Source organism: Pseudophryne corroboree, chromosome 3 (assembly GCF_028390025.1).
Source record: "Pseudophryne corroboree isolate aPseCor3 chromosome 3, aPseCor3.hap2, whole genome shotgun sequence".
NCBI classification, from domain to species: Eukaryota; Metazoa; Chordata; class Amphibia; order Anura; family Myobatrachidae; genus Pseudophryne; species Pseudophryne corroboree.
The window spans coordinates 394,309,919-394,333,145 of NC_086446.1; the positions used below are offsets into that span (position 1 = coordinate 394,309,919).

The following is a 23,227-nucleotide window of genomic DNA, read 5'->3' on the forward strand; positions in this document are numbered from 1 at the left end:
ATGCTTCTAAGAATCCATACAAAGGCGACAGCACATTACATGTTACATCTTCCGTAGGTCAAAGTAAGGAGTGGCGGGTGTAAGGAATCAGAAACTGTTTCAGGTACCTTGGACCCTGATAATGAAAGTCAGTAATCCAATCTTGAAATAGATTCGCCATCTTACAAACAGCCAGTGGAGGGAGCAGCCAATGGGGGTCATGTGGCTGGAGAAGTGCTGGTTAAACAGCCTGGCTACTCTATTTTGTATCAGCTGCAAGTGGTGCAATTCTTTTGCTGGGAGAACCAGGTAGAGGGCATTGCAGTAGTCCCAGTATGATGATGCAAATGAGTGTAGAAAGATCTTGTGAGGGAATGAAATGCTAGTATCTGGCTATCTTCCTCATATGAAGGAATGCGTAATAATGGCTGACACTAGACGTTTAAATGTCAATTCATAATCCAGGACAGCACCATATGGTCACTCAGCTACACAGTCCTTTAAATTGTTATTGGGTTCTCAGTACCCACGGCAAAGGACCGTTACTGTTGAGTATCATCTGCATAGTAGTGATAGATCAGGCCATTGATGATTTCTCCCAGTGGTAGCCAGGATACTGCAAATTGCATGGGAGATAGAATAGACTCATGCGGAACACAGCACTGCACTGACACCTCAAAACACTCTCTGTGACCTGCCGATGAGAAATTATTTGAACCACTATAAACTGTGCCTTCCACTCCACAGAAACTTTTCAGGCACTGAACTAGAATCCCATGATGTATGGTATAAAAATGCTGCAGAGATCCAGAAGGATTATTATTGAGCAATCATCCTGTCTCTTGCCATTAGAAGATTATTAAGAAGACACCCATTCTCTGAGCTGTTTCAGTGGTGACTGGAATGGTTTATAAATGTAATGAATTGATAGGCAGGTTTCCAGTTGCATTGCACTCACTATAACAATCTTTCTTAGTCTGTAGTTAGTCATGCAGCTGGGATTTAAATTTCCCAGATGTGCCACCGTCCAAGAGATGCCTACTGCCCAGCTGCCGCCAGCATGACTGTCCTGCTCAGGCAAGGCAGTGCTCTTCCGCGGCCCGGCCTGGGACCTACAACGCAGCATGACTCATAGGTCACATGGCACACATGCACATAGTCTTCCCGCCCGCCTGCCCAGTACTGCTCAGTGTCATGCTGCTCCGTGCCGCCTTACAGTGGATTTACTGTCGGGGGCCAATGTGTGTAATAACTGTCGGAGGCCAATGTGTGGATTTACTGTTGGGGGCTAATGTGTGTAATAACTGTCGGGGCCAATGTGTTTAATTACTGTGTGGGCCAATATGTGTGTTTTTTCCCTTTGGGGGTCAATATATGTTTGTTTTAATTCTCCATGGGGGCCAATATGTGGGGGGGGGGGGGGTTTTCTTGTTGGTGGGGTACTATGGGTGTGCCTTGGCAATTTTAAAATCTTGTTTGGTGTTCCGCAAATTGAAAAAGATTGAAAATCACTGCCTTATTAGCAAAAGAGGTTGCAAACTCATTGCATCTTGATGGGAGAGGATTGTGGGGGTTATTCAGCGTTGTTAGCAAACCAAAAAAGTTAGTATTTGGACAAAACTGCAGGTGGGGCAGATGTAACGTGCACAGAGAGTTAGATTTGGGTGGGATGTATGCTGCCATGATCTGACTTGACAGGAACTCTTCTTATTGGCGATTGTGATTGATATTCTGTAGTATACTTTAGATGCACATAAAGTACTGATGACTTAGTATTCCTTTTATGGCTGACTGAGATTTCTGAACGTACATTAGGGAGGTAAGAATACATTTGTAGTTACATGTTCACTTATCTGTCTTATAGGTCAGAAGCCGAGGTTTACCTGATGACCATGCCGGTCCAGTGAGAATAATTAATATTGAAGGAGTTGATGCCAACATGTGTTGTGGTACCCATGTTGCAAACCTTAGTGACCTACAGGTACGTTAATTTTTTATTAACAGCACAAAATAAATACCCCCCCAAAAAACTAGATAAACAGCCTACACAGAGGATAAGTGCAATCTGTTACTGGGTGATTCCCCAGAAAGCGAACATAGGTGGTCATTCCAAGTTGTTCTCTCGTTGCCGTTTTTCGCAACGCAGTGATTAGGTGGAAAGTGCGCATAGTACACAGTGCGCATGAGTTCATTAATTTAACACAAAACTTTGGAGATTTGCATAAGCTCGAGCAACGTTTTTTCATCACTCGAGTAATCGTAGTGTGATTGACAGGAAGTGGGTGTTTCTGGGCAGCAACTTGGCGTTTTCAGGGAGTGTGCTAAAAAACGCAGGCGTGCCAGGTAAAAACACAGGAGTGGCTGGAGAAACGGGGGAGTGGCTGTTCGAACGCAGGGCGTGTTTGTGACGTCAAACCAGGAACCAAACAGACCGAGGTGATCGCAATCTAGTAGTAGGTCTGGAGCTACTCAGAAACTGCAAGGAATTATTTAGTAGCAGTTCTGCTAATCTTTCGTTCGCTATTCTGCTAAGATACACTCCCAGGGGGCGGCGGCCTAGCGTTTGCAATGCTGCTAAAAGCAGCTAGCGAGCGAACAACTCGGAATGACCACCATAGTCCCGTGCATCACACGCTTTTAGTTTTTGTTTCCTTTTAAACTGGTCTGTTAAGAAATTGTTATATGAAAACTTCATTGCTTAGGGGTGTATTCAATTGTAGTCGGAACTGCCGTCTTGTCGGAAAGACGGCAGTATCCAACTTTTTTAGGTCGGAAACTGTTCCGACCTATTCAATTTAGCTGCCATTTTTCTGACAAGTCGGCAATTTCGGCTTGTTGGAAAACACGTGGATCGGCAGAATAGCCACGGATCCACGTGTTTTGTCAGAATCGCTGCCAAATCTGACAGGTTTTAGCACTGTTTCCGACAATGTCAATATACCCCTTAGTAGCAATGCCTTACCCTGTAACTTAATAACCACTAAAATCTTGGAATTTTGGAGAAGTATGTTGCTTGAATTTGTGCAGCTGTCCCATGCATCATGGAGAATTGCTCTATTGAACAAAAGTGTACAAATGCAAATGTGCATTCAAAGTGAAGAAGTACATTATGATGGCTAATTTATGTTTTAATTAGAGAAAAAGAAGAGGAAAGCAAATGTAGATGAGGGCGGGAATTACCTCTCAAACTCTGAAAGTAAATGAAAAGCTCAGAATGAGCTTCCTCGCAGTGTGGATGGAGCTAGGCAAGTGAGGGCATGATATTATTACATTGGTAACTAGATTCTTTAACCATTACAAGTGCAGTAGAACTTATTAAACAAAATGCAGTAAAAGTCACAAATATGCTTTATTAATAAATTACTTAAAGCAAGTCAGTTTTTCAGTTACCAACTTACCTGAATGGAATGATAACCGCCATAATGATCTCAGGTAGATGGTGCAGAGATAAGTTTGGTTAGGGGCTACCGTAGGATTTTGAAGAGGTACTGCATTCCACCTCATCCTTTTTCCAAAATATTTCTATTCTGTGTAACGAGATACATTCAGCTTTGTAAACATAGTAGACATTATGTAGATGTTCTGTAAGGGACTACAAATCACAGTGTCTTGCAAAAAATGATTAAGAGCAAGTGCATGGGCTTTAAAGCACTTTCTCTGACGTCCTAGTGGATGCTGGGAACTCCGTAAGGACCATGGGGAATAGCGGCTCCGCAGGAGACTGGGCACAAAAGAAAAGCTTTAGGACTACCTGGTGTGCACTGGCTCCTCCCCCTATGACCCTCCTCCAAGCCTCAGTTAGATTTTTGTGCCCGGCCGAGAAGGGTGCATTCTAGGAGGCTCTCCTGAGTTTCTTAGTGAAAGTTTAGTTTTAGGTTTTTTATTTTCAGTGAGACCTGCTGGCAACAGGCTCACTGCATCGAGGGACTAAGGGGAGAAGAAGCGAACCTGCCTGCTTGCAGCCAGCTTGGGCTTCTTGGCTACTGGACACCATTAGCTCCAGAGGGACCGAACACAGGCCCAGCCTCGGAGTCCGGTCCCAGAGCCGCGCCGCCGGCCCCCTTACAGAGCCAGAAGCAAGAAGAGGTCCGGAAAATCGGCGGCAGAAGACATCAGTCTTCACCAAGGTAGCGCACAGCACTGCAGCTGTGCGCCATTGCTCCTCAGGCACACTTCACACTCCGGTCACTGAGGGTGCAGGGCGCTGGGGGGGGGGGCGCCCTGAGCAGCAATAAAAACACCTTGGCTGGCGAAAATACATCACATATAACCCCCAGGGCTATATGGATGTATTTTAACCCCTGCCAGAATACAGCAAAAAGCGGGAGAAAAGTCTGCCGAGAAGGGGGCGGAGCCTATCTCCTCAGCACACGGGCGCCATTTTCCCTCACAGCTCCGCTGGAAGGACGTCTCCCTGACTCTCCCCTGCAGTCCTGCACTACAGAAAAGGGTAAAACAAGAGAGGGGGGCACTAATTAGGCGCAGTATTAATAAAACAGCAGCTATAAGGGGAAAAACACTTCTATAAGGTTATCCCTGTATATATATAGCACTCTGGTGTGTGCTGGCATACTCTCCCTCTGTCTCCCCAAAGGGCTAGTGGGGTCCTGTCCTCTATCAGAGCATTCCCTGTGTGTGTGCTGTGTGTTGGTACGATTGTGTCGACATGTATGAGGAGGAAAATGGTGTGGAGGCGGAGCAATTGCCTGTAATGGAGATGTCACCCCCTAGGTAGTCGACACCTGAGTGGCTGAGCTTATGGAAGGAATTACGTGACAGTGTCAGCTCTTTACAAAAGACGGTTGATGACATGAGACAGCCGGCTACTCAGCTGGTGCCTGTCCAGGCGTCTCAAAAGCCATCAAGGGCTCTAAAACGCCCGTTACCTCAGATGGCAGATACAGACGCCGACACGGATACTGACTCCAGTGTCGACGATGAAGAGACGAATGTAACTTCCAGTAGGGCCACACGTTACATGATTGATGCTATGAAAAATGTTTTGCATATTTCTGATAATACAAGTACCACTAAAAAGGGTATTATGTTTGGTGAGAAAAAACTGCCTGTAGTTTTTCCTGCATCTGAGGAATTAAATGAAGTGTGTGATGAAGCGTGGGTTTCCCCCGATAAAAAAATGATAATTCCTAAAAGGTTATTAGCATCATACCCCTTCCTGAACAGGTGGCACTACCGTCTCCTGACACGGCCGCCCTTAAGGAACCTGCTGACAGAAAGCAGGAGAATATCCTAAAATGTATATACACTCACACGGGTGTTATACTGCGACCAGCAATCGCCTCAGCCTGGATGTGCAGTGCTGGGGTGGCTTGGTCGGATTCCCTGACTGACAATATTGATACCCTAGATAGGGACAGTATATTACTGACTATAGAGCATTTGAAAGATGCATTTCTATATATGCGTGATGCACAGAGGGATATTTGCCGACTGGCATCAAGAGTAAGTGCGCTGTCCATTTCTGCCAGAAGAGGGTTATGGACGAGGCAGTGGTCAGGTGATGCTGATTCCAAAAGGCATATGGAAGTATTGCCTTATAAAGGGGAGGAGTTATTTGGGGTAGGTCTATCAGACCTGGTGGCCACGGCAACTGCTGGGAAATCCACATTTTTACCCCAGGTAGCCTCTCAACATAAGAAGACGCCGTATTATCAGGCGCAGTCCTTTCGGCCCCATAGCGGGCAAAAGGCTCCTCATTTCTGCCCCGTGGCAGAGGGAGAGGAAAAAGGCTGCAGCAATGGAAGCCATTCACAAGCTGTATTCCCAGCAGGTGATAATCAAGGTACCCCTCCTGCAACAGGGAAAGGGGTATTATTCCACGCTGTTTGTGGTACCGAAGCCGGACGGCTCGGTGAGACCTATTTTAAATCTGAAATCCTTGAACACTTACATACACAGGTTCAAATTCAAGATGGAGTCACTCAGAGCGGTGATTGCGAACTTGGAAGAAGGGGATTATATGGTGTCTTTGGACATCAAGGATGCTTACCTCCATGTCCCAATTTACCCTTCTCACCAAGGGTACCTCAGGTTTGTGGTACAGAACTGTCACTATCCGTTTCAGACGCTGCCGTTTGGTTTGTCCACGGCACCCCGGGTCTTTACCAAGGTAATGGCCGAAATGATGATACTCCTTCGAAGGAAGGGAGTTTTAGTTATCCCGTACTTGGACGATCTCCTGATAAGGGCAAGATCCAGGGAACAGTTGGTAGTCGGGGTAGCACTATATCAAGTAGTGTTGCGGCAGCGCGGTTGGATTCTCAATATTCCAAAATCGCAGCTGATCCCGACGACACGTCTCCTATTCCTAGGGATGATCCTGGACACAGTCCAGAAAAAGGTGTTTCTCCCGGAGGAGAAAGCCAGGGAGTTATCCGAACTAGTCAGAAACCTCCTAAAACCAGGCCAAGTGTCAGTGCATCAATGCACAAGGGTCCTGGGAAAAATGGTGGCTTCCTACGAAGCAATCCCATTCGGCAGATTCCACGCAAGAACTTTCCAGTGGGACCTGCTGGACAAATGGTCCGGATCGCATCTTCAGATGCATCAGCGGATAACCCTGTCACCAAAGACAAGGGTGTCTCTCCTGTGGTGGTTGCAGAGTGCTCATCTTCTAGAGGGCCGCAGATTCGGCATTCAGGACTGGGTCCTGGTGACCACGGATGCCAGCCTGCAAGGCTGGGGAGCAGTCACACAGGGAAGAAATTTCCAGGGCTTGTGGTCAAGCCTGGAGACATCACTTCACATAAATATCCTGGAGCTGAGGGCCATTTACAATGCCCTAAGCCAAGCAAGATCTCTGCTTCAAGGTCAGCCGGTGCTGATCCAGTCGGACAACATCACGGCAGTCGCCCACGTGAACAGACAGGGCGGCACAAGAAGCAGGAGGGCAATGGCAGAAGCTGCAAGGATTCTTCGCTGGGCGGAAAATCATGTGATAGCACTGTCAGCAGTGTTCATTCCGGGAGTGGACAACTGGGAAGCAGACTTCCTCAGCAGGCACGACCTCCACCCGGGAGAGTGGGGACTTCACCCAGAAGTCTTCCACATGATTGTAAACCGTTGGGAAAAACCAAAGGTGGAGATGATGGCGTCCCGCCTCAACAAAAAATTGGACAGGTATTGCGCCAGGTCAAGGGACCCTCAGGCAATAGCTGTGGACGCTCTGGTAACACCATGGGTGTACCAGTCAGTGTATGTGTTCCCTCCTCTGCCTCTCATACCCAAGGTACTGAGAATTATAAGACGGAGGGAAGTAAGAACTATACTCGTGGCTCCGGATTGGCCAAGAAGGACTTGGTACCCGGAACTTCAAGAGATGCTCACAGAGGTCCCGTGGCCTCTACCTCTAAGATGGGACCTGCTCCAGCAAGGACCCTGTCTGTTCCAAGACTTACCGCGGCTGCGTTTGACGGCATGGCGGTTGAACGCCGGATCCTGAAGGAAAAAGGCATTCCGGAAGAAGTCATTCCTACCCTGATCAAAGCCAGGAAGGATGTGACCGCAAAGCATTATCACCGCATTTGGCGAAAATATGTTGCGTGGTGCGAGGCCAGGAAGGCCCCAACGGAGGAATTTCAACTGGGTCGATTCCTGCATTTCCTGCAAACAGGAGTGTCTATGGGCCTAAAATTAGGATCCATTAAGGTTCAGATTTCGGCCCTGTCGATTTTCTTCCAGAAAGAACTGGCTTCAGTTCCTGAAGTTCAGACGTTTGTCAAGGGGGTGCTGCATATACAGCCTCCTTTTGTGCCTCCAGTGGCACCTTGGGATCTCAATGTAGTTTTGGGGTTCCTAAAATCACATTGGTTTGAACCGCTTAAATCTGTGGATTTGAAATATCTCACATGGAAAGTGGTCATGCTGTTGGCCCTGGCTTCGGCCAGGCGCGTGTCAGAATTGGCGGCTTTATCTTATAAAAGCCCTTACCTGATTTTTCATACGGACAGGGCAGAATTGAGGACTCGTCCACAATTTCTCCCTAAGGTGGTTTCAGCGTTTCACCTGAACCAGCCTATTGTGGTACCTGCGGCTACTAGGGACTTGGAGGACTCCAAGTTGCTGGACGTTGTCAGCCATGAAAATGTATGTTTCCAGGACGGCTGGAGTCAGAAAATCTGTCTCGCTGTTTATCCTGTATGCACCCAACAAGCTGGGTGCTCCTGCTTCTAAGCAGACTATTGCTCGTTGGATTTGTAGTACAATTCAGCTTGCACATTCTGTGGCAGGCCTGCCACAGCCAAAATCTGTAAATGCCCACTCCACAAGGAAGGTGGGCTCATCTTGGGCGGCGGCCCGAGGGGTCTCGGCTTTACAACTTTGCCGAGCAGCTACTTGGTCAGGGGCAAACACGTTTGCAAAATTCTACAAATTTGATACCCTGGCTGAGGAGGACCTGGAGTTCTCTCATTCGGTGCTGCAGAGTCATCCGCACTCTCCCGCCCGTTTGGGAGCTTTGGTATAATCCCCATGGTCCTTACGGAGTTCCCAGCATCCACTAGGACGTCAGAGAAAATAAGAATTTACTTACCGATAATTCTATTTCTCGTAGACCGTAGTGGATACTGGGCGCCCATCCCAAGTGCGGATTGTCTGCAATACTTGTACATAGTTATTGTTACCTAAATCGGGTTATTGTTGTTGTGAGCCATCTATCCAGAGGCTCCTCTGTTATCATACTGTTAACTGGGTTCAGATCACAAGTTGTACGGTGTGATTGGTGTGGCTGGTTTGAGTCTTACCCGGGATTCATAAATCCTTCCTTATTGTGTACGCTCGTCCGGGCACAGTATCTTAACTGAGGCTTGGAGGAGGGTCATAGGGGGAGGAGCCAGTGCACACCAGGTAGTCCTAAAGCTTTACTTTTGTGCCCAGTCTCCTGCGGAGCCGCTATTCCCCATGGTCCTTACGGAGTTCCCAGCATCCACTACGGACTACGAGAAATAGAATTATCGGTAAGTAAATTCTTATTTTTTGTTATCATTTTAGTATACACTGGGTGGCGGTGGTCTTGGATAAACACTGAAAATGTTTTAGATATGTGGGAAAGCTTTATAGATACTCTATCGCCCGAAAATAAGAGTCAAATTCATAGAAGCCTGCATTATTATTATACCTCTTGGTATTTAACTTGAGAAATGGCTGCAGTCGCGTCTCTTCATATTTTAATTAGAGCGTATCATTTAGAGGGGAAGGGGATGTTATATAGCACCAGCTGATAGAAATATATAAGATCTGGCAGGCGGGGGTGGTCTGCACCTCATCTTTATCCTCCGCACTATCCCTGATTAGTCTGTTCCACTACCACCTAAACTATTGCTCAGAACCACTTTATTTCCAATTGTGGGAATCCTAATGTATTTTCTCTTACGTCCTAGAGGATGCTGGGGACTCCGTAAGGACCATGGGGTATAGACGGGCTCCGCAGGAGACATGGGAACCTAAAAGAACTTTCTAGTATGGTGTGCACTGGCTCCTCCCTCTATGCCCCTCCTCCAGACCTCAGTTAAATCTTGTGCCCAGAGGAGATAGGGTGCATTACAGGGAGCTCTCCTGAGTTTTCTGTAAAAAGAATTTTGTTAGGTTTTTTATTTTCAGGGAGCTCTGCTGGCAACAGACTCCCTGCATCGTGGGACTGAGGGGAGAGAAGCAGACCCACTTCTTAAGAATTAAGGGCTCTGCTTCTTAGGCTACTGGACACCATTAGCTCCAGAGGGAGTCGGAACACAGGTCTCACCCTGGGCTTCGTCCCGGAGCCGCGCCGCTATCCTCCTCACAGATCCCGGAAAAAAGAAGCCGGGTGAGTATGTCAGACATAAGAAGACATCAGGCGACAGAAGAATTCAGATCTTCATGAGGTAAGCGCGCAGCAGGAAGCTGCGTGCCATTGCTCCCACACTTACACACACACATGGCACTGATGGGCGCAGGGGGGGCGCCCTGGGCAGCAATAAACCTCGTTTTAGGCAAAAAAGTATGTAGTTAGGCTGTGGAGGCAGTAAACTACGGATCCCCGCCATTTTTTTTCAAATTCACAAGCGGGACCGAAGCCCGCCACGCGAGGGGGCGGAGCTTAATCCCCTCAGCACTAACCAGCGCCATTTTCTCCACAGAGGCTGCAGAGAACGCTGGCTCCCCGGACTCTCCCCTGCTGAGCATCAGAGGGCTGAAAAAAAGAGAGGGGGGCACATAATTAAGGCGCAGTGAGTGGGGAAATCTATATACATTTATATATATAAAAGCGCTATCTGGGTTTTTTTTTCCCCTGGGTCAGTTGGCGCTGGTGTGTGCTGGCATACTCTCTCTCTGTCTCTCCAAAGGGCCTTCTTTAGGGAATTGTCCCCTTATAGTTATATCCCAGTGTGTGTGGGGTGTCGGTACATGTGTCGGCATGTCTGAAACGGAAGGCTTATCCAAAGAGGAGGTGGAACAGATGAGTGGTGTGTCTCAGTCGGCGGTGCCGACTCACGATTGGATGGATATGTGGCATATGTTAAATGCTAGTGTAGCTTCACTGCATAAAAGACTGGACAAAGCAGGTCCAGGGCGTCGGCAGGTAATCAATCTACGGATTATACCGACTCACAGGACCCGTCGGGGTCTCAGAAACGTCCCTTCTCACAAATAAGGGACACAGATACCGACGCGGACTATGATGAAGCAAGATTGCACCCCAGGGAGACAAAAAGTATTCAGTGCATGATTATTGCAATAAAAGATGTTTTACATATCACTGATGAGCCCTCTGTGCCCGACACGAGGATACACATGTTTAAGGGAAAGAAACAAGTTATAAACTTTCCTCCTTCCCATGAAATTTATGAGTTATGTGAAAAAGCATGGGAATCTCCAGATAAGAAACTGCAGATTCCCAAAAGGGTTCTTATGGCGTACCCTTTCCCTACACAGGACAGGGTACGTTGGGAATCCTCTCCCACAGTGGACAAAGCCTTAACACGCCTTTCCAAGAAGGTGGCGCTACCGTCCCCTCACACAGCGGCCCTCAAGGATCCTGCGGACCGCAGGCAAGAGACTACACTAAAGTCTATCTACACTCATACTGGTACTTTGCTTAGACCGGCAATTGCGTCGGCATGGGTATGTAGTGCAGTAGCAGCTTGGACGGATACACTGTCAGCTGACCTTGATACCCTAGATAGGGATACAATTTTGTTAACATTAGCTCATATTAAGGACGCAGTCTTTATATATGAGGGACGCTCAAAGAGACATTGGTTTACTGGGTTCAAGAGCCAATGCTATGGCTATTTTGGCAAGAAGAGCCTTATGGATCTGCCAATGGACGGGGGATGCAGACTCAAAAAGGCATATGGAGGTTTTACCTTACAAAGGTGATGTATTGTTTGGGGACGGCCTCGCGGACCTGATCTCTACAGGTACCGCGGATAAGTCGACCTTTTTACCTTTTGTTCCCCAACAGCAAAAGAAACCCACACAATATCAGATGCAGTTCTTTCGGTCGCATAGATCCAGAAGAGGTCGGGGCTCCTCTTTCCTCGCCAGAGGTAAGGGTAGAGGCAAGAGGACACCTGCTGCGGCTGGTTCCCAAGAGCAGAAGTCCTCCCCGGCTTCCGCTAAGTCTACCGCATGACGCTGGGGCTCCCCTGCGGGAGTCCGCACAGGTGGGGCACGCCTTCGACTATTCAGCCAAGTCTGGGTTCAGTCAGACGTGGACCCTTGGGTGATAGAAATAGTCTCCCAGGGCTACAAGCTGGAATTCGAAGAGGTTCCCCACGCTGATTTTTCAAGTCGGCCTTACCAGCTTCTACCCCAGAGCGGGAAGTAGTGCTAGCTGCAATTCAAACGCTGTGTCAACAGCGAGTGATTATCACGGTTCCCCTGAGCCAACAGGGAAAAGGGTATTATTCAACCCTATTTGTGGTTCCGAAGCCGGATGGTTCGGTAAGGCCCATTTTAAACCTAAAATCCCTTAACCTGTACCTGAAAAGATTCAAATTCAAGATGGAATCGCTCCGAGCGGTGATAGCCTGCCTGGAAGGGGGGATTTTATGGTGTCACTGGACATAAAGGATGCTTACCTTCATATCCCCATATATCCCTCTCATCAGGAGTACCTGAGATTCGCGGTACAGGATTGTCATTATCAGTTTCAGACGTTGCCGTTTGGGCTGTCCACGGCCCCGAGGATTTTCACCAAGATAATGGCGGAAATGATGGTGATCCTGCGCAAGCGAGGAGTCACAATTATCCCATACTTGGACGATCTCCTGATAAAAGCGAGATCAAGAGAGCAATTACTGGAGAACGTGTCACTCTCTCAGAGAGTGCTTCAACAACATGGGTGGATTCTCAATCTTCCAAAGTCACAGTTGGTTCCGACAACTGGTCTACCGTTCCTAGGCATGATACTGGACACGGAACAAAAGAAAGTTTTCCTCCCGTTGGAAAAAGTCCAGGACCTCCAGAACATGGTCCGAGATGCACTCGGGTTCTGGGGAAAATGGTGGCAACTTACGAGGCCATTCCCTTCGGCTGGTTCCATGCAAGGACGTTTCAATGGGATCTTCTGGACAAATGGTCCGGGTCCCATCTACAATTACATCAAAAAATAACACTGTCCCCCAGGGCCAGGGTGTCTCTTCTATGGTGGCTACAAAGTGCTCACCTTCTAGAGGGTCGCAGGTTCGGCATTCAGGACTGGATCCTGGTAACCACGGACGCGAGCCTCCGAGGATGGGGAGCAGTCACCCAATGAAGAAATTTTCAGGGACTATGGTCAGACAAGGAGTCCTGTCTACACATCAACGTGTTGGAGCTAAGGGCCATATACAACGGCCTTCGACAAGCGGAGAATCTTCTTCGCAACCTACCGGTCTGATTTCAATCAGACAATGTCACAGCAGTAGCTCATGTGAACCACCAAGGCGGGACAAGAAGCAGAGTCGCGATGGCGGAAGCCACCAGGATTCTTCGCTGGGCGGAAAATCACGTAAGCGCTCTGTCAGCTGTCTTCATTCCGGGAGTGGACAACTGGGAAGCAGACTTCCTCAGCAGACACGATCTCCATCCAGGAGAGTGGGGACTTCATCAAGAAGTCTTTGCAGAGATAAAGGGTCTCTGGGGAGTTCCTCAAATAGACATGATGGCGTCCCGCCTCAACAAGAAGCTTTGGAGGTATTGTGCCAGGTCCCGGGACCCTCAGGCAATAGCAGTAGACGCTCTGGTAACGCCATGGGTGTTCCAGTCGGTCTATGTGTTTCCTCCGCTTCCTCTCATCACAAAAGTGTTGAGCATCATAAGACGAAAAAGAGTACAGACAATACTCATTGTTCCAGACTGACCTCGAAGGGCCTGGTACTCAGATCTTCAGGAGATGCTCACAGAAGATCCTTGGCCTCTTCCTCTAAGAGAGGACCTGTTACAGCAGGGGCCCTGTCTGTTTCAAGACTTACCGCGGTTACGTTTGATGGCATGGCGGTTGAACGCCGGATCCTAGCGGAGAAGGGTATTCTGGAGGAGGTCATACCTACTCTAATAAAGGCTTATCACAAAATATCTCCCAACCCGACCTCTTCGCTCTTCACAAGACCTGCGTCTCTCATCCACACTCATTACTCGCTCCCACTCACGACTGCAGGACTTTCATCGGGCTGCACCCACTCTGTGGAATGCCCTACCACGCACAATAAGACTCTCCTCTAGTCTCCAAACCTTCAAGCGTTCCCTCAAAACTCACCTCTTTAGGCAAGCGTATCATATTCCTGAACCGCCCACATAACTTTCATAAACCTTCCTATCAAATTACATCCACTCTGTACAGTCCACACATATCCTCACATGTCTGTTCATTCTATGCAATAGATAGCACCTTTCCTTGTGTACATATGCCTATTTCCCTATAGATTGTAAGCTTGCGAGCAGGGCCTTCCTACCTCTATGACTGTTATCACCCAGTTTGTTATTGTTATTTCAAATTGTAAAGCGCAACGGAATTTGCTGCGCTATATAAGAAACTGTTAATAAATAAATAAATAAATAAATAGGAAGGAGGTGACGTCAAAACATTATCACTGTATCTGGTGGAAATATGTCTCTTTATTTGTGAAACCAAGAATGCTCCTACGGAAGATTTCCATCTGGGTCGTTTTCTCCACTTCCTACAGACAGGAGTGGATATGGGCCTAAAGTTAGGCTCTGTTAAAGTACAGATTTCGGCTTTGTCAATATTCTTTCAGAAGGAATTGGCTTTTCTTCCAGAAGTCCAGACTTTTGTAAAAGGAGTACTGCACATCCAGCCTCCTTTTGTGCCCCCAGTGGCACCATGGGACCTGAACGTGGTGTTGCAGTTCCTTAAATCACACTGGTTTGAACCCCTTAAAACGGTGGAGTTAAAATTTCTCACCTGGAAGGTTGTCATGTTGTTATCCTTGGCATCTGCGAGGCGTGTGTCAGAATTGGCGGCCTTGTCTTACAAAAGCCCTTACTTGATTTTTCATGTGGATAGAGCGGAATTGAGGACTCGTCCTCAATTTTTACCCAAGGTGGTGTCTTCATTACATATGAACCAACCTATAGTGGTGCCTGTGGCTACGAGTTACTTGAAGGATTCCATGTCCCTGGATGTAGTCAGGGCCTTAAAAATGTATGTAGCCAGGACGGCAAGAATTAGGAAAACAGATGCATTGTTTGTCCTGTATGCTGCCAACAAGATTGGCGCGCCTGCTTCGAAGCAGACTATTGCTCGCTGGATCTGTAACACGATTCAGCAGGCTTATGTTACGGCTGGATTGCCGTTACCGCATTCAGTTAAGGCCCATTCCACTAGGAAGGTGGGCTCTTCTTGGGCGGCTGCCCGGGGCGTCTCGGCATTACAGCTTTGCCGAGCAGCAACTTGGTCGGGGTCAAACACTTTTGCTAAATTCTACAAGTTTGATACCCTGGCTGATGAGGACCTAGCATTTGCTCAGTCGGTGCTGCAGAGTCATCCGCACTCTCCCGCCCGATTGGGAGCTTTGGTATAAACCCCATGTTCCTTACGGAGTCCCCAGCATCCTCTAGGACGTAAGAGAAAATAAGATTTTAAACCTACCGGTAAATCTTTTTCTCCTAGTCCGTAGAGGATGCTGGGCGCCCGTCCCAGTGTGGAAAATCTGCAAGACTTGTATATAGTTATTGCTTACATAAAGGTTATGTTACAGTTAGAATCCGTTTTGGAACGATACTGTTGTTTGTTCATACTGTTAACTGGTTAGGTGTATTCCAGGTTATATGGTGTGATTGGTGTGGGCTGGTATGAATCTTGCCCTTAGATTAACAAAATCCTTTCCTCGTATTGTCCATCTCCTCTGGGCACAGTTCTCTAACTGAGGTCTGGAGGAGGGGCATAGAGGGAGGAGCCAGTGCACACCATACTAGAAAGTTATTTTAGGTGCCCATGTCTCCTGTGGAGCCCGTCTATACCCCATGGTCCTTACGGAGTCCCCAGCATCCTCTACGGACTAGGAGAAAAAGATTTACCGGTAGGTTTAAAATCTTATTTTTTGTTTACATCAATTTTAATCTGTTCTTCAGTGTTCTGTATAAACCCTGGTGGAATGAAAAAAAAAACATGCAATAAAGAAATATGGCAGCATCCATTAAGCTGTTTTGTATTTGGGAGAGAGAGCGCTCACTGAGGGAGAATGGGATGAGTGCTGCTAGACCTGGAGGTGTCCTACCTCCTCGACAATTGTAGAAAAGAGAATGGACAGCGCACTTGGGGATAGGGATGCCAGGAGGGGGACAGGGATGGAAGTGGAGGAGAGAAGGGGGGGGAAGGTGATGCAGTTTTCTGCTCCTGCGTGAATTTAAATGATGGATGTAGGTCCTGTATTTGTAATAATGGCTGAGACGCAGTGAGAATGTATTTGTTTATTGTTAGGATTTGTGTACAACCCTCTTCAGGTTTGTCATATAGGATGCCCTTAATGACTGTAACCTCCTGAGCGGTGCACTATTGCCCAGATGTAGATAGTCAAATTGTCTAAAATGCCACTATCAGGTGTGTCATAGCAGACTACCCTTTATTAGTATACCCTCCCAATGGTATACCCTGTTCAGAGTAAACCCCGCTGGGTTCAATGTCAGGTGTGCCCTGGTAAGGGTCACCTTTACCATAGGTCTGGTCTGCCTATGTATCTCTGAATGTTCTCCGTTTAGTCTGATGTGGGATGAGTGTGACAGTTGCGGCGTCCCGCCTGTCAGACTCTTCCTGTGTTACTCGGTTGGAGGTGGCGGGTGTGCGGCTGTGTAGGTGTCACTTACCGCCGGGGGCAGGTGGATGTGCCTGCCGCCGGTTTCCACAGTCCCGTCCCGCGTCCTGCACTGCCTCCATGGTGTCTGTCTGCAGCTCCGGTCCCCGGTTCAATAGCAGGCGCTGCTCTGTTGCTCCTGTTCGCGGGTCCCGTCTGCTTCCTGGTTACCCGCGTCACGTGCTGGGTCACGTGAGCGGACAAAGTGTTCAAATTCAAGCACTCTCCCTCTCCGGCCTGAGAGGGGGATCTGCAGTGTGATGGTAGAGGAAATAAAGTCTATGTTAGGGTGTGTGGCGGGTCTCCAACGCGTTTCAGCATACGTGCCTTTTTCTAGGATTACAACCCTGATGTTCTGAATTACTTTTAAGTCAATGTCTGTCCCGTGATTGGTTGCTGGTTGGTGCCACCCTCTTTGTCAATCATATGTTCCTTGTTCACGGTTGTCAATAAAGTTCAGTGTGATTCATGCAAAGTGTATCCCATTCATCTGAATGTCTAGTGAATTGCATGAATCCTATTTGTGTACATATTTGGGAGACATGGGTATGAATGTTTGGAAAGGGTTGCAGAATGTGTATATAACCTCCATAGGAAGTGTGATGGGTTGCAAACCCTTTTCCTATGCAAATTCATGAGTATCTGAGAAGTGTGTGCGGGCGAGGTGAATATTAGCATTTGTCCTTGGATTAATTATAGTGAGCTCTGGTCTGTCTGAAATCTAATGGTTATATGATCGAATAGTGTCCCTCACACAAAATGGTTGTGAATGGTCTTCTGCACGCGATCTTGTGTTGTCCCTTAAAGATGATGCCTGTTAACAGTGTAGTATATCTTTTGTTAAATTATGACTAAGGGCCCTGGTGTCCCCCCCTATACACAAATTAAACACCCATATTGTGTGAATGGGTGAGGCATAATGTGGAGTGGACGGCAGTAGATGGGGTGGAAAAAGAAGGGGGGGGGGAAACAAGGAGGGGGGAAAGAATTGTATATTTTGTTAAGGGGTGGGAGGATTTGGTTTGTATGTGTGCCTATCACTGAGGTTCCACCTTATAGCATGACTGAGGTGATGTTATACTCTATATTCAGACCCTTTGGTGTGAGGGTCTTCAGGGTAAAGATCCATTTGAGTTCTTCCTTGTTGATTTTTTTTATATAGTCTCCTCCTCGCCAGTTTTTGGTTACTTGTTGTATAGCCATGAATTGTATGTGTGTGGGGTCTTGCCCATGTTTCTCTTTGAAGTGTTGTGATACGCTGTGTTTCTCGTAGCCTCTTTTTATGTTATGTATATGTTCTGCTATCCTGATTTTTAATGACCTGATTGTGCGTCCAATATATTGAAGTCCGCATGGACATGTTAGGAGGTATATGACCCCTTTCGTGTGGCATGATAGCTCTTCCTTAACCGTGTATTTTTGTCCTGTGGTATTTGAGAAAAATTCTGTAATGCTCTTGGTAGTTCTTGTACATGTGGTCCTACAGCCTAGACATGAACCACAGTAGTGGAACCCCTGTCTCTTGGTCTCACCGTATATCTTCATCTGATGGGTCTCTGATGGAGGAATGTGGTTGTGTACTAATTTGGTGCTTAGATCAGGGGCCTTTTTGTACACCACTTTTGGCTGTGGGGGTAGGATTCTTGCTAATGTCTCGTCCTGCATTAGGATGCCCCAGTGTTTCTTTATACTCTGTTTGATTTTTCCAGCTGCACTGTTGTATTGTGTCACAAAATAAATATCCTCTCCCTTCTTTGATTGACTCCTATCCTTGTACGTTAGCAGTGTTCCTCTATCCGTCTCTTCCAATTTCTGATATGCCTTGTCTATAGTTTCTTTATCATATCTTTTCTCAAGGAATTTCTGTTTTAATTCATGTCCCTGTTCCTTGTAGTCATTAATCTGTGTGCAGTTTCTCCTCAATCGAGTAAACTGTCCTAACGGAATGCTTTTAAGCCAATTGGGATGGTGGCTGCTGGTAGATAGAATATAACTATTCACGTCTACTGGTTTGTGGTGTGTACGTGTTTCTACTCTGTTATTGACAATGTGAATGTCTAGATCTAGAAATATCGCCTTCTCTCTACTGTATGTGGTGGTGAATTGTAGATTTCGATCGTTGTTGTTAATGTAAGATATGAATGCCTGTAGTTCATTTACGGTCCCCTTCCAAATGAACAGTATGTCGTCTATGAAACGACGCCAGAGTACCAGGTTTGCCCCAAAGGCATGCCCCTGCCAGATGTTGTCCTCCTCCCACTTACTCATGAACAGGTTGGCATAGCTCGGGGCAAACCTGGTCCCCATGGCTGTCCCTGTCTGTTGTTTGTAGTAAGTGTTGTCAAACCATGTATAGTTGTGTTCCAGGATGAATGTAATTGCCTTTATGATAAATTCTGTCTGTGTTTGTTGAAGTGTCTCGTCTTTTAGGAGGAAGTGCCTCGTGCTTTCTGTACCTTGTGTGTGTTCTATTACTGTATACAGGGAAGTCACATCGCTGGTCACCAGTACCATGTCTTCTGTCCATGTTATGTCTTGCAGTAGTTGAAGTGTATGTGTGGTGTCTCTGAGGTATGATTTCTGTTTAGTTACATGTTGTTGTAAAAAGGAGTCTATGTACCTAGATAGATTTGAGGTGAGTGAGTTGATCCCTGAAATAATGGGCCGGCCTGGTGGGTGTTTAGTGTCTTTATGAATTTTGGGAAGATAGTAAAAGACTGGTATGACAGGGTTGTTGGGAGTGAGGAAGTCAAATTCTTTCTTATTGATGATCCCTAAGGATAGACCTTCATTCAGAAGGGTCTGTAGTTCCTGTTTGTACTCTTGTGTGGGGTCTCCTGGTAGTTTGGTGTAGGTCTGTGTGTCTCCCAATAATCGTCTGGACTCTTGCATGTAGTCAGTTTTGTCAAGCAGTACTATTCCACCCCCCTTGTCTGCCGGTTTGATGACAAGAGTCTAGACATCCACATTGTCAATAACAGAGTAGAAACACGTACACACCACAAACCAGTAGACGTGAATAGTTATATTCTATCTACCAGCAGCCACCATCCCAATTGGCTTAAAAGCATTCCGTTAGGACAGTTTACTCGATTGAGGAGAAACTGCACACAGATTAATGACTACAAGGAACAGGGACATGAATTAAAACAGAAATTCCTTGAGAAAAGATATGATAAAGAAACTATAGACAAGGCATATCAGAAATTGGAAGAGACGGATAGAGGAACACTGTTAACGTACAAGGATAGGAGTCAATCAAAGAAGGGAGAGGATATTTATTTTGTGACACAATACAACAGTGCAGCTGGAAAAATCAAACAGAGTATAAAGAAACACTGGGGCATCCTAATGCAGGACGAGACATTAGCAAGAATCCTACCCCCACAGCCAAAAGTGGTGTACAAAAAGGCCCCTGATCTAAGCACCAAATTAGTACACAACCACATTCCTCCATCAGAGACCCATCAGATGAAGATATACGGTGAGACCAAGAGACAGGGGTTCCACTACTGTGGTTCATGTCTAGGCTGTAGGACCACATGTACAAGAACTACCAAGAGCATTACAGAATTTTTCTCAAATACCACAGGACAAAAATACACGGTTAAGGAAGAGCTATCATGCCACACGAAAGGGGTCATATACCTCCTAACATGTCCATGCGGACTTCAATATATTGGACGCACAATCAGGTCATTAAAAATCAGGATAGCAGAACATATACATAACATAAAAAGAGGCTACGAGAAACACAGCGTATCACAACACTTCAAAGAGAAACATGGGCAAGACCCCACACACATACAATTCATGGCTATACAACAAGTAACCAAAAACTGGCGAGGAGGAGACTATATAAAAAAAATCAACAAGGAAGAACTCAAATGGATCTTTACCCTGAAGACCCTCACACCAAAGGGTCTGAATATAGAGTATAACATCACCTCAGTCATGCTATAAGGTGGAACCTCAGTGATAGGTACACATACAAACCAAATCCTCCCACCCCTTAACAAAATATACAATTCTTCCCCCCCCCCCTTGTTTCCCCCCCCCCCCTTCTTTTTCCACCCCATCTACTGCCGTCCACTCCACATTATGCCTCACCCATTCACACAATATGGCTGTTTAATTTGTGTATAGGGGGGGACACCAGGGCCCTTAGTCATAATTTAACAAAAGATATACTACACTGTTAACAGGCATCATCTTTAAGGGACAACACAAGATCGCGTGCAGAAGACCATTCACAACCATTATGTGTGAGGGACACTATTCGATCATATAACCATTAGATTTCAGACAGACCAGAGCTCACTATAATTAATCCAAGGACAAATGCTAATATTCACCTCGCCCGCACACACTTCTCAGATACTCATGAATTTGCATAGGAAAAGGGTTTGCAACCCATCACACTTCCTATGGAGGTTATATACACATTCTGCAACCCTTTCCAAACATTCATACCCATGTCTCCCAAATATGTACACAAATAGGATTCATGCAATTCACTAGACATTCAGATGAATGGGATACACTTTGCATGAATCACACTGAACTTTATTGACAACCGTGAACAAGGAACATATGATTGACAAAGAGGGTGGCACCAACCAGCAACCAATCACGGGACAGACATTGACTTAAAAGTAATTCAGAACATCAGGGTTGTAATCCTAGAAAAAGGCACGTATGCTGAAACGCGTTGGAGACCCGCCACACACCCTAACATAGACTTTATTTCCTCTACCATCACACTGCAGATCCCCCTCTCAGGCCGGAGAGGGAGAGTGCTTGAATTTGAACACTTTGTCCGCTCACGTGACCCAGCACGTGACGCTGGTAACCAGGAAGCAGACGGGACCCGCGAACAGGAGCAACAGAGCAGCGCCTGCTATCGAACCGGGGACCGGAGCTGCAGACAGACACCACGGAGGCAGTGCGGGACGGGACTGTGGAAACCGGCGGCAGGCACATCCACCTGCCCCCGGCGGTAGGTGACACCTACACAGCCGCATACCCGCCACCTCCAACCGAGTAACACAGGAAGAGTCTGACAGGCGGGACGCCGCAACTGTCACACTCATCCCACATCAGACTAAACGGAGAACATTCAGAGATACATAGGCAGACCACACCTATGGTAAAGGTGACCCTTACCAGGGCACACCTGACATTGAACCCAGCGGGGTTTACTCTGAACAGGGTATACCATTGGGAGGGTATACTAATAAAGGGTAGTCTGCTATGACACACCTGATAGTGGCATTTTAGACAATTTGACTATCTACATCTGGGCAATAGTGCACCGCTCAGGAGGTTACAGTCATTAAGGGCATCCTATATGACAAACCTGAAGAGGGTTGTACACAAATCCTAACAATAAACAAATACATTCTCACTGCGTCTCAGCCATTATTACAAATACAGGACCTACATCCATCATTTAAATTCACGCAGGAGCAGAAAACTGCATCACCTTCCCCCCCCCTTCTCTCCTCCACTTCCATCCCTGTCCCCCTCCTGGCATCCCTATCCCCAAGTGCGCTGTCCATTCTCTTTTCTACAACTAGCATCCATTAAGCAACTGAATCATTTTCTAATTAACTAGTGCTTTAAAATGTACTGACCGCTTGAAGGTTTTCATATTGTGAATTTATGCCACTCGATACCTGCTCTATTACGGGCATATTTACACCTGATTCCTGAAATGTAGTAACTTTTTTAATCAATTTGCCTTTGTTTTCATTGCCTCCATCGGTGATAGTTACAAGCGTCGCATACACAGGTCTAACAAGCAGGGCTGTTGCAAAAGATAAAAGCATTCAGATTGTTCAATCTGTGTAACCCAGTGTGACTAAAGATCACTTTAATTTATTGACATATGGATGCTATCCTGCATCCTTTACTAAATACATTGCTTTATCTAATAAGCAATTAACTTTGATGCTAATACAATATTGCTGAAAAGTAACCAAAAAGATAAAACAGTATTTATTATATGCTGCAAGAGTGACTATACAAGCCATCCAAAGGGCCACTGTTTTTAATGCTTTATTTTATCAGTTTGTCAGTATCATCATAACATAACAATGATATAAATATATAGAAGCCCAGTCCAGCACTCGAATGTTCATAACAGATAGTGAGCCGGGTGCCCTTCAAATACCCAGCCTGCCGCCAGCCTGTCACATGCATTCATCAAAGGCGGCACTCCCGCCATGAATAACGAGGCAAAGGGTCCTTATTCAGCAACGTTTCAGCTCTTTAATGAGCATGCTTGACAAAAGCTCATTAAAGAGCTGAAACGTTGCTGAATAAGTAAGGGCTTTTTGCCTCGTTATGAATGCTGGGAGTGACGCCTTTGTTGTGTATGTATAAATATATATCCGTATAGAAAATTTATGAACTGAACACTTATTGAAAGCTCATTTTTATCATTGTGGGGTCACAAACAAATGGGGGTGGGGAAGTTGAGATATGGAAGATGGGAAAATATAGCGGTGGAATGCATTTTAAGTATACTGGTGTTTCTAAGCTGGATAGGCATTTGGCTTTTTTGAGTGTTCCAATTTTCTGCTACCTGTGAGGACTATTGAATTTAGCCAGCAATTGTATCCAGCAGCTTCTGACAATACAAGGAATGCACATATAGTTCAGTCACTTATATCAGCTTTTTAGATATGTGGTTACTAAGCAGCGGCTTTGCTTATCAGCGCTTCTGGTCACAGGAGTTAAAATTACAATAATATTGAATCCAAAACATGCTTAGTGTTGCATTTATATTATTGCTGATTTATAACCCATGGCCAGAACCACCGAAAAACGCTGCTGCTTAGTAAAATATACCATGTGGAATGTTTTGCTGAGCCAAAAGTCACTTCATAATGATGCCTAATCATTTCTAATCTCAATCCAGCCTACAGGTAGCAGTAATATGGTGTAATACT

At 46.3% G+C, this 23,227-nt stretch overlaps 1 protein-coding gene across 1 annotated transcript in view; it reads left to right on the plus strand.

Annotated features, from left to right (window-relative positions):
• The window catches only part of AARSD1 (alanyl-tRNA synthetase domain containing 1), a 166,175-nt gene that overhangs the window by 78,939 nt on the left and 64,009 nt on the right, over positions 1-23,227 (plus strand). The window contains exon 12 of the mRNA XM_063963181.1: positions 1,844-1,960. Within this exon, the coding sequence (XP_063819251.1) occupies positions 1,844-1,960 (117 nt within the window). The remainder of the gene's footprint in view (positions 1-1,843; positions 1,961-23,227) is intronic.